This window comes from Xenopus tropicalis, chromosome 5 (genome assembly GCF_000004195.4).
Source record: "Xenopus tropicalis strain Nigerian chromosome 5, UCB_Xtro_10.0, whole genome shotgun sequence".
In the NCBI taxonomy this organism is placed as follows: Eukaryota; Metazoa; Chordata; class Amphibia; order Anura; family Pipidae; genus Xenopus; species Xenopus tropicalis.
Genome location: NC_030681.2, coordinates 2,523,084 through 2,540,808, shown reverse-complemented (window position 1 = coordinate 2,540,808; position 17,725 = coordinate 2,523,084). Strand labels below are relative to the sequence as shown.

The window sequence follows — 17,725 nt, the reverse complement described above, 5'->3', positions numbered from 1 at the left end:
CTTAGGGGGCTGTTCCTGCTGAATTGTGCTTAGTACAGGGGAATCCCTATGCTGCCATAGTTTTATGGTATCTCTCTGTACAGGCTATGGGCAAACTTAGGGGGCTGTTCCTGCTGAATTGTGCTTAGTACAGGGGAATCCCTATGTGCCATAGTTTTATGGTATCTCTCTGTACAGGCTATGAGCAAACTTAGGGGGCTGTTCCTGCTGAATTGTGCTTAGTACAGGGGAATCCCTATGTGCCATAGTTTTACGGTATCTCTCTGTACAGGCTATGGGCAAACTTAGGGGGCTGCTCCTGCTGAATTGTGCTTAGTACAGGGGAATCCCTATGTGCCATAGTTTTACAGTATCTCTCTGTACAGGCTATGGGCAAACTTAGGGGGCTGTTCCTGCTGAATTGTGCTTAGTACAGGGGAATCCCTATGTGCCATAGTTTTATGGTATCTCTCTGTACAGGCTATGAGCAAACTTAGGGGGCTGTTCCTGCTGAATTGTGCTTAGTACAGGGGAATCCCTATGTGCCATAGTTTTATGGTATCTCTCTGTACAGGCTATGAGCAAACTTAGGGGGCTGTTCCTGCTGAATTGTGCTTAGTACAGGGGAATCCCTATGTGCCATAGTTTTATGGTATCTCTCTGTACAGGCTATGAGCAAACTTAGGGGGCTGTTCCTGCTGAATTGTGCTTAGTACAGGGGAATCCCTATGTGCCATAGTTTTATGGTATCTCTCTGTACAGGCTATGAGCAAACTTAGGAGGCTGTTCCTGCTGAATTGTGCTTAGTACAGGGGAATCCCTATGTGCCATAGTTTTATGGTATCTCTCTGTACAGGCTATGGGCAAACTTAGGGGGCTGTTCCTGCTGAATTGTGCTTAGTACAGGGGAATCCCTATGTGCCATAGTTTTATGGTATCTCTCTGTACAGGCTATGGGCAAACTTAGGGGGCTGTTCCTGCTGAATTGTGCTTAGTACAGGGGAATCCCTATGTGCCATAGTTTTATGGTATCTCTCTGTACAGGCTGTTCCTGCTGAATTGTGCTTAGTACAGAAATGTACACTTCAATACACAAATAATAAACTAAAACCATTTATTTTGCCTTTAATATAAAGGAAAGTAACACAGACCCGTATGTGAGCCCGTGGGCAGTAACACCAGAATAGAGTCACCGGCTGATCTCGTGTCCCAGTCCCACCAGGAAGAGAAAGACACTTGTGCCCATGTCCATATAAAAGCAATAAAGTAGATTTTATACACAAATAGGTAAATATATAATATAAATATATACAGAGATATAAAAATGGCATCCCAGTGTTCCAGCAGCAATGTACCAAGGCACAAGTGGTAAATTAGATTGTCATCCAGGGCGCAGTTGGCCTTTAATCTTGTCCATAGCAACCCCCATGGGGGTGTCCGAGTCCCTCTATCAGTGAGTAGGGTCCAGGGAGCAGCTGATTGGCACAGAATCAGGTTCCAAGACTGGGCCAGATGTTCCCTTGAACCCAGCGGGTAAGTGTTGGATGTGGACTTTGTAGAACTGGTCGGCCAGCGGCTTCTAGAGAATGGAAAGGGGCATTTAATGGCAATAAATCATTTTTATGGGGCACTTTTTATTTCTAAATGACCCTGTTACACAGCAAATAATTCCCTCTGCCATTTAACCTTTTATTCTTCAACCAACAAATGTATTTGTAGCTGTAATATTGGTGTGTAGGCGCCATCTCAGTGCCTTGTGCCTGAGTCTGAGCTTTCAGCCAGCGCTACTCATTAGAACTGCTTTCAGCTAACCTATTGTTTCTCCTACTCCCATGTAACTGGAGGAGTCCCAAGCCGGACTTGGATTTCTTACTATTGAGTGCTATTCTGATACCTACTGGGAGCTGCTATCTTGCTCCCTTCCCATTGTTCTGCTGATCGGCTGCTGGGGGTGAGGGGGGGGGGGATATCACTCCAACTTGCAGCGCAGCAGTAAAGTGTGCCTGAGTCTGAGCTTTCAGCCAGCGTTACACATTAGAACTGCTTTCAGCTAACCTATTGTTTCCCCTACTCCCATGTAACTGGAGGAGTCCCAAGCCGGACTTGGATTTCTTACTATTGAGTGCTATTCTGATACCTACTGGGAGCTGCTATCTTGCTCCCTTGCCCCCCCCCAATAATTGTGCCCGCCCCTCGGCAGAGCAGAAAATCTTACCCCAATGCACCCAGTAAGGAGATTCCTGAATTGTTCCTTGAGCTTTTTCTTTTTCTGCTTGGGGGAAACGATATCCTCATCAAACTGCACCAATACATGTCGCTGGGTTTGTGGAACCCGCTCCATCAGGCCACGCAGCTCTGGGTACTTGGGGCGCTATGGGGGGTAAAGGGAAAGCTCACTGAGTATTTGCAGGAACGTTAAATTCCACGTCTGGTTACCTGATACACACGAGCACCCATGGCCGCCATCTTTGATCTGCAGAACAGGACTGCCCCTAAGGCAACACGAGTAACACACGTGTGATATTGAGGCCCTGACACCGCGTTTCACCTGGGTATGTACTAAGATCCAGATTTATAGGAGAAGGAAAGGTACAAACTCAGTAAGGGCTACGTAAGTACAGCCATAAGCACTCACAGAAACGCTGCACTGAGTCCTCTATCAAAAGAAACAGGATTGCTACCAGCAACTAGAGCTGCAGCAGGATTTGTTGTCTGTTTTGTGTCACATGTTCTTCTGTGTCAGACTTCCTGCTCTCAGAAATATCCTTCAGGGCACAGGCACGAGTCTGCTCAGTTTGCTCCTCTCTCCCCCTCCCATCTCTGCTGTGTAACCTGACCTACCAGCAGCCAGAGCTGCAGCAGGAAGCTAATGAGACCGAGCTAAAATGGCAGCTGCTATATTAAACAAACAGGCTTCTAGGGCATGACATCTCATATCATTTGTAATTGTTATAAAAGCCGTTACTTGTAAAGGCACATTTCGAGCGCTAATTCTTACCAGCGCCACGTAGAACTCGAACGCCAAGAGAACCAGAGGGTCCGTGCAGGACTTACAGTGGCCATTAGCCTGTAGCCCACACAGCACACTGGCAAAGTAACAGACAGCGGCATCAGCCGGCAGGGAGACGGCCATCATCTAGGAGAGGGGAATAGGTACCGTGAATAAAGGAAAGATACAGGATTCCTACTGTTTGTAGCCCCCCGGTGAGCTCCCCCTGTTCCTATCTCTGTATGTAGCCCCCCGGTGAGCTCCCCCTATTCCTATCTCTGTATGTAGCCCCCCGGTGTGCTCCCCCTGTTCCTATCTCTGTATGTAGCCCCCCGGTGAGCTTCCCCTGTTCCTATCTCTGTATGTAGCCCCCCGGTGAGCTCCCCCTGTTCCTATCTCTGTATGTAGCCACCCGGTGAGCTCCCCCTGTTCCTATCTCTGTATGTAGCCCCCCGGTGTGCTCCCCCTGTTCCTATCTCTGTATGTAGCCCCCCGGTGTGTTCCCCCTGTTCCTATCTCTGTATGTAGCCCCCCGGTGAGCTCCCCCTGTTCCTATCTCTGTATGTAGCCCCCGGTGAGCTCCCCCTGTTCCTATCTCTGTATGTAGCCACCCGGTGAGCTCCCCCTGTTCCTATCTCTGTATGTAGCCTCCCGGTGAGCTCCCCCTGTTCCTATCTCTGTATGTAGCCCCCCGGTGAGCTCCCCCTGTTCCTATCTCTGTATGTAGCCCCCCGGTGAGCTCCCCCTGTTCCTATCTCTGTATGTAGCCCCCCGGTGAGCTCCCCCTGTTCCTATCTCTGTATGTAGCCCCCCGGTGAGCTCCCCCTGTTCCTATCTCTGTATGTAGCCCCCCGGTGAGCTCCCCCTGTTCCTATCTCTGTATGTAGCCCCCGGTGAGCTCCCCCTGTTCCTATCTCTGTATGTAGCCACCCGGTGAGCTCCTCCCTATTCCTATCTCTGTATGTAGCCACCCGGTGAGCTCCCCCTGTTCCTATCTCTGTATGTAGCCACCCGGTGAGCTCCTCCCTATTCCTATCTCTGTATGTAGCCACCCGGTGAGCTCCCCCTGTTCCTATCTCTGTATGTAGCCCCCCGGTGAGCTCCCCCTGTTCCTATCTCTGTATGTAGCCACCCGGTGAGCTCCTCCCTATTCCTATCTCTGTATGTAGCCTCCCGGTGAGCTCCCCCTGTTCCTATCTCTGTATGTAGCCCCCCGGTGAGCTCCCCCTGTTCCTATCTCTGTATGTAGCCACCCGGTGAGCTCCCCCTGTTCCTATCTCTGGCCATAGAGAGCCTACATACAGAGATAGGAACAGGGGGAGCTCACTGAGTGGCAGGCTAGGAGCCCAAACCCCTGAGAGGATCTGAGAGTTACCTGGCTGAGCAGGGACCAACACAGCCGAGTGGCTGCCATATTACACGTCTGTGGATCCTTCCACATCAGGGAGCTGTAGGCCATTAGCAGCAGTGCCGTGTAAACCTCCTGAAATGACAGAAGACAATGAGCACATCATGAAGGGGGTCTTTCCTTGTAGGGGCCACAGGCTGCAAGCATGGTGACACCTATGGGTCGGCCATAATGGAGGTATCTCCCACTCCACTCCTTACTGCCATAACTCAGGGGCAACAGCCATATCAATTCTCCCTCCCACTGCTGTTACCATTATCCATTAAATCCATAACCCCCCATCCCTCAGGCCCCTTATTCCCCATATCTAGATAATCTCACCTCATTCTTCAGCAGGAACTGCCCCAGGTTTGAGAGCTTCATGGAATGAAGTAAATGATCCACCGGGGCCGTCAGAGCTTCTGTAGCGCAAAGAAACACGGCAAATACATGTTATAAGGAAGGCTAGTGTATAGGGCTTGGGACTCCTCCAGTTACATGGGAGTAGGAGAAACAATAGGTTAGCTGAAAGCAGTTCTAATGTGTAGCGCTGGCTGAAAGCTCAGACTCAGGCACACTTTACTGCTGCGCTGCAAGTTGGAGTGATATCCCCCCCCCCCCCTCACCCCCAGCAGCCAATCAGCAGAACAATGGGAAGGGAGCAAGATAGCAGCTCCCAGTAGGTATCAGAATAGCACTCAATAGTAAGAAATCCAAGTCCGGCTTGGGACTCCTCCAGTTACATGGGAGTAGGAGAAACAATAGGTTAGCTGAAAGCAGTTCTAATGTGTAGCGCTGGCTGAAAGCTCAGACTCAGGCACACTTTACTGCAGCGCTGCAAGTTGGAGTGATATCCCCCCACCCTCACCCCCAGCAGCCGATCAGCAGAACAATGGGAAGGGAGCAAGATAGCAGCTCCCAGTAGGTATCAGAATAGCACTCAATAGTAAGAAATCCAAGTCCGGCTTGGGACTCCTCCAGTTCCATGGGAGTAGGAGAAACAATAGGTTACCGTGCCAGTGTATGTGAGACTACGGGGAGAGACTATATGGCAGAAAGTGATGACTGCTGTTCTTGGGACGCACTGAATCCAGTATTTGGCTTTTTCAGCAGAATTCGGGTGAATCCAAGTGCCAGGCTGAACTGAATCCTTAAAGCCACATGACATGGCTACATACTTGCGAGCTGCACATGCCATTCTCTTTAACCCTTCCATGTCCTCATTTGCATATGCAAATTAGGGCTTGGATTTTGGTTTGGGATTCACCAAAGACTCATTCCTTACCCTGATCTTCTGCTCCCGCCTGTTCCACCCTGGGCACGAATGCACCATCGGCATCACTGTGATATATTGTGGCCGTAGCCTTACAGCAAATATCTGGGGCAGAGAAGGCAAAAACATATCATAAATATATATATATAGGATTGTTCTGCCCCAAATAAGGGGTAATTATATCTTAGTTGGGATCAAGTACAGGTACTGTTTTATTATTACAGAGAAAAGGGAATCATTTAACCATGAAATAAACCCAATAGGGCTGTTCTGCCCCCAATAAGGGGTAATTATATCTTAGTTGGGAACAAGTACAGGTACTGTTTTATTATTACAGAGAAAAGGGAATCATTTAACCATGAAATAAACCCAATAGGGCTGTTCTGCCCCCAATAAGGGGTAATTATATCTTAGTTGGTATCAAGTACAGGTACTGTTTTATTATTACAGAGAAAAGGGAATCATTTAACCATTAAATAAACCCAATAGGGCTGTTCTGCCCCAATAAGGGGTAATTATATCTTAGTTGGGATCAAGTACAGGTACTGTTTTATTATTACAGAGAAAAGGGAATCATTTAACCATGAAATAAACCCAATAGGGCTGTTCTGCCCCAATAAGGGGTAATTATATCTTAGTTGGGATCAAGTACAGGCACTGTTTTATTATTACAGAGAAAAGGGAATCATTTAACCATGAAATAAACCCAATAGGGCTGTTCTGCCCCCAATAAGGGGTAATTATATCTTAGTTGGGATCAAGTACAGGTACTGTTTTATTATTACAGAGAAAAGGGAATCATTTAACCATTAAATAAACCCAATAGGGCTGTTCTGCCCCAATAAGGGGTAATTATATCTTAGTTGGGATCAAGTACAGGTACTGTTTTATTATTACAGAGAAAAGGGAATCATTTAACCATGAAATAAACCCAATAGGGCTGTTCTGCCCCAATAAGGGGTAATTATATCTTAGTTGGGATCAAGTACAGGCACTGTTTTATTATTACAGAGAAAAGGGAATCATTTAACCATGAAATAAACCCAATAGGGCTGTTCTGCCCCCAATAAGGGGTAATTATATCTTAGTTGGGATCAAGTACAGGTACTGTTTTATTATTACAGAGAAAAGGGAATCATTTAACCATGAAATAAACCCAATAGGGCTGTTCTGCCCCAATAAGGGGTAATTATATCTTAGTTGGGATCAAGTACAGGTACTGTTTTATTATTACAGAGAAAAGGGAATCATTTAACCATGAAATAAACCCAATAGGGCTGTTCTGCCCCAATAAGGGGTAATTATATCTTAGTTGGGATCAAGTACAGGTACTGTTTTATTATTACAGAGAAAAGGGAATCATTTAACCATTAAATAAACCCAATAGGGCTGTTCTGCCCCAATAAGGGGTAATTATATCTTAGTTGGGATCAAGTACAGGTACTGTTTTATTATTACAGAGAAAAGGGAATCATTTTAAAACATTTATGGGAGAATTCTATGGGAGATGGCCATTGAGATGATCCTATACCTGTATATATATATATTTGTGTGTTACTCACAGACCTTATGGCTATTATACTCATGGCTCTTGTGTATTATGGGTTTATATCCCGATTCCGGACAAATATGTTACCAACAGAAGCCGCACTGACCTGGGATGCCTGCTATGGTATTGCCCCTCCCCAGTCTCTTCTAATCCTCTAACTTGGCACCTACTGCACATAACTGGGCATTTGCCTGGGTTGGGGGGCAAATTTACGTTACACTATTGGGGCAGTGCATGAAAGCTGGAGACAATGTGCCAAACATGGGGCGAGTTGCCCAAGATGGCGCTAGTGATATGAACAGTATGTTAGAGATGAGAGTATGAAATAAGGTTCACCATGATCTGCCGCGCCCCACAGGCACCCCCACACAGCCAGACGGAGAGTAACACCTACTGGTTGGATATGAGACTCACAAATGAACTGCACCACTGTCCGGCTCAGCAGCCTCACCATCAGGTCATCTTGGGACTCGCTCTCTTCCTCCAATAGATCCTCCTCACTGCAATAGGAGTTACACTACCATGAATGATTGGTTTATATCTCTTGTAGAGTGTAAGCTCTTTTGGGCAGGGCTCTCTTCACCTCTTGTATCGGGTTATATCATTATAGCATTGCCCTCTGCAGGTCTGAATCAAAAACACTTAATGTATTGGTGAATGATTAGTGGTAGGGAGCACCAATAGATAAAGGGGTGGTTCACCTTTAAGTTAACCTTTAGTATGGCCTATTCCTAGCAACTTTTCAATTGGTCTTCATTACTTAGTTTTTGAATTATTTGCCTTCTTCTTCTGCCTCTTTGCAGCTTTCAAATGGGGGTCACTGACCCCGGCAGCCAAACCCTATTGCTCTGTGAGGCTCCAGTTTTATTGTTATTGTTACTTTTTATTCCTTATCTTCCTACTAATCATATTACCATCTCTCGTTTAAACCACTGGCTGGTTACTAGGGTAAACAAGGTCCTAGCAACCAGATAGCTGCCAAAATACCAAATGGAGAGCTGCTGAACAAAAAGCTAAAGTGAGTATTATATATAAATACACACACACACACAGTGCAATGGGACCAAACACGCAAAGTCTGTATTCTTCTCTCCCAGACGCTGATGTAGGGGAGAGAGACAGCCCCATTCAGCAGAATACACACAATGCCCCGGCCGTCAGTGCAGGAATAGGTTTGCCTGAGTACCAACTGGTTACAATAAGCTCCCTGACCTAACAGGGAACCATGTAATTACCCACAATCCTTGCCTGGATGTAGTTCTCTGGTTGATACACAGCCATTTTTGGGACAATCTCTGTAATAGAAGAGAACAGCTTAAGAGACAATTTTCCTGAGTTTCTGAAGCGCTTACTCCTTTGTATTATTATCACAGATACATAATGGGCCAGGCTACACAGGCCGACAGAAAATGACATGGTGGCTCTATAAACCATAAAGGGTTACTGTGTAAGCTCAGGTACTAACAGGGTAAATCCTGGGGTGCCCTACCTGGTACAGGCTCATCAGGAGAGGCCTGAGGATCGGGAGAACCACACTTTCGTACTTCTTTGAAGGGCAATAAAAGAGGAGCGGTGTCACCAAATCATGTACGCAGCTGATTAAGGAAGAACCACAGTATAATCTTCCCAGGAACAATCTGCCCTCTGCTGTGGTCAGTATAAGCCCCTCCCACAGAGTGTGCCACCTGCAGTCAGTATAAGCCCCTCCCACAGAGTGTGCCTCCTGCAGTCAGTATAAGCCCCTCCCACAGAGTGTGCCTCCTGCAGTCAGTATAAGCCCCTCCCACTGTGTATGCCTCCTGCAGTCAGTATAAACCCCTTCCTCCCACAGTGTGTGCCTCCTGCAGTCAGTATAAACCCCTCCCACAGTGTGTGTCTCCTGCAGTCAGTATAAGCCCCACCCAAAGTGTGTGCCTCCTGCAGTCAGTATAAACCCCTTCCTCCCACAGTGTGTGCCTCCTGCAGTCAGTATAAACCCCTTCCTCCCACAGTGTGTGCCTCCTGCAGTCAGTATAAACCCCTTCCTCCCACAGTGTGTGCCTCCTGCAGTCAGTATAAACCCCTTCCTCCCACAGTGTGTGTCTCCTGCAGTCAGTATAAGCCCCTCCCACAGTGTATGCCTCCTGCAGTCAGTATAAACCCCTTCCTCCCACAGTGTGTGCCTCCTGCAGTCAGTATAAACCCCTTCCTCCCACAGTGTGCGCCTCCTGCAGTCAGTATAAACCCCTTCCTCCCACAGAGTGTGCCTCCTGCAGTCAGTATAAGCCCCTCCCACAGTGTATGCCTCCTGCAGTCAGTATAAACCCCTTCCTCCCACAGTGTGTGCCTCCTGCAGTCAGTATAAACCCCTTCCTCCCACAGTGTGTGCCTCCTGCAGTCAGTATAAACCCCTTCCTCCCACAGAGTGTGCCTCCTGCAGTCAGTATAAGCCCCTCCCACAGTGTATGCCTCCTGCAGTCAGTATAAACCCCTTCCTCCCACAGAGTGTGCCTCCTGCAGTCAGTATAAGCCCCTCCCACTGTGTATGCCTCCTGCAGTCAGTATAAACCCCTTCCTCCCACAGTGTGTGCCTCCTGCAGTCAGTATAAACCCCTCCCACAGTGTGTGTCTCCTGCAGTCAGTATAAGCCCCACCCAAAGTGTGTGCCTCCTGCAGTCAGTATAAGCCCCTCCCACTGTGTATGCCTCCTGCAGTCAGTATAAGCCCCTCCCACAGTGTGCCTCCTGCAGTCAGTATAAGCCCCTCCCACAGCGTGTGCCTCCTGCAGTCAGTATAAGCCCCTCCCCCAGTGTGTGCCTTCTGCAGTCAGTATAAGCCCCTCCCACAGTCAGTATAAGCCCCTCCCACAGTGTGCCTCCTGCAGTCAGTATAAACCCCTCCCACAGTGTGTGCCTCCTGCAGTCAGTATAAGCCCCTCCCTTCCACAGTGTGTGCCTCCTGCAGTCAGTATAAACCCCTCCCACAGTGTGTGCCTCCTGCAGTCAGTATAAACCCCTCCCACAGTGTGTGCCTCCTGCAGTCAGTATAAGCCCCTCCCACAGTGTGAACCCTCCTGCAGTCAATATAAACCCCTCCCACAGTGTGAGCCCTCCTGCAGTGAGTATAACTGTCACTTCATGCCTTAATGTGCCAAAGGATATTCACTATATGTCTAAGATGGAGGTCAGACACGTAGTCGAGGTTGGTAAAGGCAGAGCTGAGCAGACGAGAAGCCAAGTCAGGAACGGAGTAGAACTCATGTGGCATGGAGGGGCCGCACTTTCCCAGTATCTGGCAGCTGGAAAGAACCACAGGTCAGAGAGGTAGAAGGGAAAATCATCCCCAGGTAGAAGGAAAAGAACAAATGAAGGGATTACGGCTGCTGAGAAGCCTCTACATGGAAATGATAAACATGACAATAAAATAAGAGAGACAGTGCCAAGCAATGTGCCCCTAACCCAGAAGGCGGAGCCAGCAGGGAGGGGTAAGTACCACAACTGGCAATGGCGCGGGACGGCGGCACTCACCAGGCTTTATACAGCGAGTTGTAAGGGCCCTGTAGCTGCTCCGGCACGGTCACTGGGGGCACAGACTCACCCATGATGGGCTGGCTGCAATCTAAAGGAAGAGAAGGGTCAGACTGGGTCACACAGTTGGGGTGTATGTGCAATGTACTGGGGTGATTCCCTATTAGTATAACGCAGACAGTGCTGCTCTTATACAAACTGACATTTGTCTGCATTTGTTAATTTTTAGTGATTTGGGAATTTCTGGTTGCTAGGGTTCAAATGACCCTAGCGACTAGACAGCAGTTTGAATAGGAGACCGGAGTATGAATAGGAAAGGGCCTGAGCAGAAATAAAGGGTAACAATAACGATAGATATTTTTGGCTGCTCAGGTCAGTGACCCCCATTTGCAAACAGAAGCGCTGGATTAAACAGACAAATAATTACAAACAATAAAAATGACGACTAATTGAAAAGTAGGAATCCCGGATTCGGATTGGGCGGAATCCACGCTCCTGGCTGAACGGAATCACGTGACTTTGTGTCACATAAACACAGAACGTGACAGTTCGTGCGGTTCTCCTCGACCCGTCCTTGTACTAATTTCCAAATTAGGATTCGGTTTGGTAATCGGCCGAATCTTTCATGAAGGATTCGGCCAAATCCGAAAGTAGTGGATTCAGTGCATCCCTAGAAAGTTGCAACAAATGGGTCTTTCAGAACTAGGAGAATATGGCTTGGCAAATTCTTACCCATGATGCTTTTGTTCTCCACCTCAAGCCCGGACTGACAGACGGTTTCTGCCATTTTGGTCATTACTTCTGGAAGGTACAGGCTGTTCATTGTCCTAGGGAAAGAGACGACTGGTGAGTAGGAAGGGGCGGGACCAGGGGCGGGACCAGGGTTGGACTGGGCCGCCGGGACACCGGTGGGCCCCGGCTCTAGTGGGCCTTGGCGGCCCAGACCTGACCCTTACTGGCGCTCCCCCCCTCAAGTGTCAAATTTATGTGCTTGTGGGAGGACTTTGGGTAGGGGCCCTGCGAGGGGGGTTAGTGGGGCCCCTACAGGGGGGGTTAGGGGACGCACCCGGCTGAGTGCACCTGCAGGGCCCCTGGGACGGGAGCCCCGGTGGGCCCTTCACTCCCCAGTCCTGGGCAGGACTCAGCCCTACAGGCCAGGGGCTCAGGAAAGCTCAGACACACACACCTGATCAGAACCAGCAGACGGTCCAGGACTTTCAGCAGTTCCCCTGCGCAGGGGTTGAGAAACACGGCACCGTTTGGGGTACGGCCTTTAACGAACCCCCCGGCTGTGGCTTCTGTAAATTGGTTTGGCCGCCGTGATTTCCTTATAGCAGCCAACAAGGTGTCAGCGCAGTAACAGAGCTGTGGGAGGGACAGAGAGATGCATGATGGGAAGCAGCAAGGGACAATCCTAGGCAATGAGACACAATCAACAGATGACCTGCTACTGCTGCTAATGACCTCTCTCCTCAAACCCCGCCCCCCCTACACACACCAATGGGGAAAGCTACATTAGGGCCACACTATACACTAGCCCAGGGGAACAGGTTCCCTTCTAAATAACAAAATCACTTACGGTGCTTCTCAGACTCACCTTGGAGTAACTTAGGCGGCCGCCATCATCCCCTTCTTCTTGATTCTCACTCCCTGGATTGTTCAGAAAGGAAATGAACTCCCTGGGGCCAGAAAGCACTCTGCACAAATAGCAAGTAGGGAACACAACTAGAATCAATTAACTGTGGCCCCTGAAAGACCGGAGAAGTGATTGCAGTGATGTATTTATGGGCCTAGGGGGGACTGACCCATAAACACGTCGGTGCCATTAGTACAGTTTGGGCCTAGGGGGGACTGACCCATAAACACGTCGGTGCCATTAGTACAGTTTGGGCCTAGGGGGGACTGACCCATAAACACGTCGGTGCCATTAGTACAGTTTGGGCCTAGGGGGGACTGACCCATAAACACGTCACTGCCATTAGTACAGTTTGGGCCTAGGGGGGACTGACCCATAAACACGTCGGTGCCATTAGTACAGTTTGGGCCTAGGGGGGACTGACCCATAAACACGTCGGTACCATTAGTACAGTTTGGGCCTAGGGGGGACTGACCCATAAACACGTCGGTACCATTGGTACAGTTTGGGCCTAGGGGGGACCGACCCATAAACACGTCGGTGCCATTAGTACAGTTTGGGCCTAGGGGGGACTGACCCATAAACACGTCGGTACCATTAGTACAGTTTGGGCCTAGGGGGCACTGACCCATACACACGTCGGTACCATTAGTACAGTTTGGGCCTAGGGGGACTGACCCATAAACACGTCGGTACCATTAGTACAGTTTGGGCCTAGGGGGGACTGACCCATAAACACGTCGGTACCATTAGTACAGTTTGGGCCTAGGGGGGACTGACCCATAAACACGTCGGTACCATTAGTACAGTTTGGGCCTAGGGGGGACTGACCCATAAACACGTCGGTACCATTAGTACAGTTTGGGCCCTAGGGGGGACTGACCCATAAAAACGTCGGTGCCATTAGTACAGTTTGGGCCTAGGGGGGACTGACCCATAAACACGTCACTGCCATTAGTACAGTTTGGGCCTAGGGGGGACTGACCCATAAACACGTCGGTGCCATTAGTACAGTTTGGGCCTAGGGGGGACCGACCCATAAACACGTCGGTGCCATTAGTACAGTTTGGGCCTAGGGGGGACTGACCCATAAACACGTCGGTACCATTAGTACAGTTTGGGCCTAGGGGGGACTGACCCATAAACACGTCACTGCCATTAGTACAGTTTGGGCCTAGGGGGACTGACCCATAAACACGTCGGGTGCCATTAGTACAGTTTGGGCCTAGGGGGGACTGACCCATAAACACGTCGGTGCCATTAGTACAGTTTGGGCCTAGGGGGGACTGACCCATAAACACGTTGGTACCATTAGTACAGTTTGGGCCTAGGGGGGACTGACCCATAAACACGTCGGTACCATTAGTACAGTTTGGGCCTAGGGGGGACTGACCCATAAACACGTCACTGCCATTAGTACAGTTTGGGCCTAGGGGGGACTGACCCATAAACACGTCGGTGCCATTAGAACAGTTTGGCCTAGGGGGGACCCAAACACGTCGTCCATAGTACAGTTGGGCCTAGGGGGACTGACCCATAAACACGTCGTGCCATTAGTACAGTTTGGGCCTAGGGGGGACTGACCCATAAACACGTCGGTGCCATTAGTACAGTTTGGGCCTAGGGGGGACTGACCATAAACACGTCGGTGCCATTAGTACAGTTGGGCCTAGGGGGACGCCATAACACGTCGGTACCATTAGTACAGTTTGGGCCTAGGGGGGACTGACCCATAAACACGTCGGTGCCATTAGTACAGTTTGGGCCTAGGGGGGACCGACCCATAAACACGTCGGTGCCATTAGTACAGTTTGGGCCTAGGGGGGACTGACCCATAAACACGTCAGGTACCATTAGTACAGTTTGGGCCTAGGGGGACTGACCCATAAACACGTCGGTGCCATTAGTACAGTTTGGGCCTAGGGGGGACTGACCCATAAACACGTCGGTGCCATTAGTACAGTTTGGGCCTAGGGGGGACTGACCCATAAACACGTCAGTACCATTAGTACAGTTTGGGCCTAGGGGGACTGACCCATAAACATGTCACTGCCATTAGTACAGTTTGGGCCTAGGGGGGACTGACCCATAAACACGTCGGTACCATTAGTACAGTTTGGGCCTAGGGGGCACTGACCCATACACACGTCGGTACCATTAGTACAGTTTGGGCCTAGGGGGACTGACCCATAAACACGTCGGTACCATTAGTACAGTTTGGGCCTAGGGGGGACTGACCCATAAACACGTCGGTACCATTAGTACAGTTTGGGCCTAGGGGGGGACTGACCCATAAACACGTCGGTACCATTAGTACAGTTTGGGCCTAGGGGGGACTGACCCATAAACACGTCGGTACCATTAGTACAGTTTGGGCCTAGGGGGGACTGACCCATAAAAACGTCGGTGCCATTAGTACAGTTTGGGCCTAGGGGGGACTGACCATAAACACGTCACTGCCATTAGTACAGTTTGGGCCTAGGGGGACTGACCCATAAACACGTCGGTTGCCATTAGTACAGTTTGGGCCTAGGGGGGACTGACCCATAAACACGTCTGGTGCCATTAGTACAGTTTGGGCCTAGGGGGGACTGACCCATAAACACGTCGGTGCCATTAGTACAGTTTGGGCCTAGGGGGGACCGACCATAAAACACGTCCGGTGCCATTAGTACAGTTTGGGCCTAGGGGGGAACTGACCCATAAACACGTCGGGTACCATTAGTACAGTTTGGGCCTAGGGGGGACTGACCCATAAACACGTCACTGCCATTAGTACAGTTTGGGCCTAGGGGGGACTGACCCATAAACACGTCGGTTGCCATTAGTACAGTTTGGGCCTAGGGGGGACTGACCCATAAACACGTCGGTGCCATTAGTACAGTTTGGGCCTAGGGGGGACTGACCCATAAACACGGACTTGGGTTGGTAGGACCCAATTCAGTTTACAGTTTGGGCCTAGGGGGACTGACCATAAACACGTCGGTACCCATTAGTACAGTTTGGGCCTAGGGGGACTGACCCATAAACACGTCGGTGCCATTAGTACAGTTTGGGCCTAGGGGGGACTGACCCATAAACACGTCAGGTGCCATTAGTACAGTTTGGGCCTAGGGGGGACTGACCCATAAACACCTCACTGCATTAGTAACAGTTTGGGCCTAGGGGGGACTGACCCATAAACACGTCGGTGCCATTAGTACAGTTTGGCCTAGGGGGACTGACCCCATAAACACGTCGGTGCCATTAGTACAGTTTGGCCTAGGGGGGACTGACCCATAACACCTCACTGCCATTAGTACAGTTTGGCCTAGGGGGGACTGACCCATAAACACGTCACTTGCCATTAGTACAGTTTGGGCCTAGGGGGGACTGACCCTAAACACGTCGGTTTGCCATTTAGAACATTTGGGCCTAGGGGGGGACTGACCATAAACACGTCGGTGCCATTAGTACAGTTTGGGCCTAGGGGGACTGACCATAAAACACGTCGGTGCCATTAGTACAGTTTGGGCCTAGGGGGGACTGACCCATAAACACGACGTCGGTGCCATTAGTAACAGTTTGGGCCTAGGGGGACCGACCATAAACACGGTCGGTACCATTAGTACAGTTTGGGCCTAGGGGGACTGACCCATAAACACGTCGGTTGCCATTAGTACAGTTTGGGCCTAGGGGGGGACTGACCCATAAACACGTCGGTACCATTAGTACAGTTTTGGGGCCTAGGGGGGACTGACCCATAAACACGTCGGTACCATTAGTACAGTTTGGGCCTAGGGGGGACTGACCCATAAACACGTCGGTGCCATTAGTACAGTTTGGGCCTAGGGGGGACTGACCCATAAACACGTCGGTGCCATTAGTACAGTTTGGGCCTAGGGGGGACTGACCCATAAACACGTCACTGCCATTAGTACAGTTTGGGCCTAGGGGGGACTGACCCATAAACACGTCGGTGCCATTAGTACAGTTTGGGCCTAGGGGGGACTGACCCATAAACACGTCGGTGCCATTAGTACAGTTTGGGCCTAGGGGGGACTGACCCATAAACACGTCGGTACCATTAGTACAGTTTGGGCCTAGGGGGGACTGACCCATAAACACGTCGGTGCCATTAGTACAGTTTGGGGCCTAGGGGGGACTGACCCATAAACACGTCGGTGCCATTAGTACAGTTTGGGCCTAGGGGGGACTGACCCATAAACACGTCAGTACCATTAGTACAGTTTGGGCCTAGGGGGGGACTGACCCATAAACATGTCACTGCCATTTAGTACAGTTTGGGCCTAGGGGGGACTGACCCATAAACACGTCGGTACCATTAGTACAGTTTGGGCCTAGGGGGACTGACCCATAAACACGTCGGTGCCATTAGTACAGTTTGGGCCTAGGGGGGACTGACCCATAAACACGTCACTGCCATTAGTACAGTTTGGGCCTAGGGGGGACTGACCCATAAACACGTCGGTGCCATTAGTACAGTTTGGGCCTAGGGGGGACTGACCCATAAACACGTCGGTGCCATTAGTACAGTTTGGGCCTAGGGGGGACTGACCCATAAACACGTCGGTGCCATTAGTACAGTTTGGGCCTAGGGGGGACTGACCCATAAACACGTCGGTGCCATTAGTACAGTTTGGGCCTAGGGGGAACTGACCCATAAACACGTCACTGCCATTAGTACAGTTTGGGCCTAGGGGGGACTGACCCATAAACACGTCGGTGCCATTAGTACAGTTTGGGCCTAGGGGGGACTGACCCATAAACACGTCACTGCCATTAGTACAGTTTGGGCCTAGGGGGGACTGACCCATAAACACGTCGGTGCCATTAGTACAGTTTGGGCCTAGGGGGGACCGACCCATAAACACGTCGGTGCCATTAGTACAGTTTGGGCCTAGGGGGGACTGACCCATAAACACGTCACTGCCATTAGTACAGTTTGGGCCTAGGGGGGACTGACCCATAAACACGTCACTGCCATTAGTACAGTTTGGGCCTAGGGGGGACCGACCCATAAACACGTCGGTGCCATTAGTACAGTTTGGGCCTAGGGGGGACTGACCCATAAACACGTCGGTGCCATTAGTACAGTTTGGGCCTAGGGGGACTGACCCATAAACACGTCGTGCCATTAGTACAGTTTGGGCCTAGGGGGGACTGACCCATAAACACGTCGGTGCCATTAGTACAGTTTGGGCCTAGGGGGGACTGACCCATAAACACGTCACTGCCATTAGTACAGTTTGGGCCTAGGGGGACTGACCCATAAACACGTCGGTGCCATTAGTACAGTTTGGGCCTAGGGGGGACTGACCCATAAACACGTCGGTGCCATTAGTACAGTTTGGGCCTAGGGGGGACTGACCCATAAACACGTCACTGCCATTAGTACAGTTTGGG

General features: G+C 50.1%; 1 protein-coding gene across 1 annotated transcript in view; it reads right to left on the bottom strand.

Moving 5' to 3' along the window:
* Positions 1-1,076: 1,076 nt before the first annotated feature.
* xpo5.2 (exportin 5, gene 2) overlaps positions 1,077-17,725 on the bottom strand; it is a 43,095-nt gene continuing 26,446 nt past the window's right edge. The window contains exons 18-31 of the mRNA XM_031901838.1: positions 12,281-12,380; positions 11,870-12,048; positions 11,416-11,510; positions 10,684-10,774; positions 10,318-10,454; positions 8,667-8,764; positions 8,426-8,472; positions 7,592-7,677; positions 5,641-5,733; positions 4,698-4,777; positions 4,344-4,451; positions 2,978-3,115; positions 2,195-2,350; positions 1,077-1,558 (exon numbers count right to left, since the gene is read on the bottom strand). Of these exons, the coding sequence (XP_031757698.1) occupies positions 1,430-1,558; positions 2,195-2,350; positions 2,978-3,115; positions 4,344-4,451; positions 4,698-4,777; positions 5,641-5,733; positions 7,592-7,677; positions 8,426-8,472; positions 8,667-8,764; positions 10,318-10,454; positions 10,684-10,774; positions 11,416-11,510; positions 11,870-12,048; positions 12,281-12,380 (1,537 nt within the window). The 3' untranslated portion in view covers positions 1,077-1,429. The remainder of the gene's footprint in view (positions 1,559-2,194; positions 2,351-2,977; positions 3,116-4,343; positions 4,452-4,697; positions 4,778-5,640; positions 5,734-7,591; positions 7,678-8,425; positions 8,473-8,666; positions 8,765-10,317; positions 10,455-10,683; positions 10,775-11,415; positions 11,511-11,869; positions 12,049-12,280; positions 12,381-17,725) is intronic.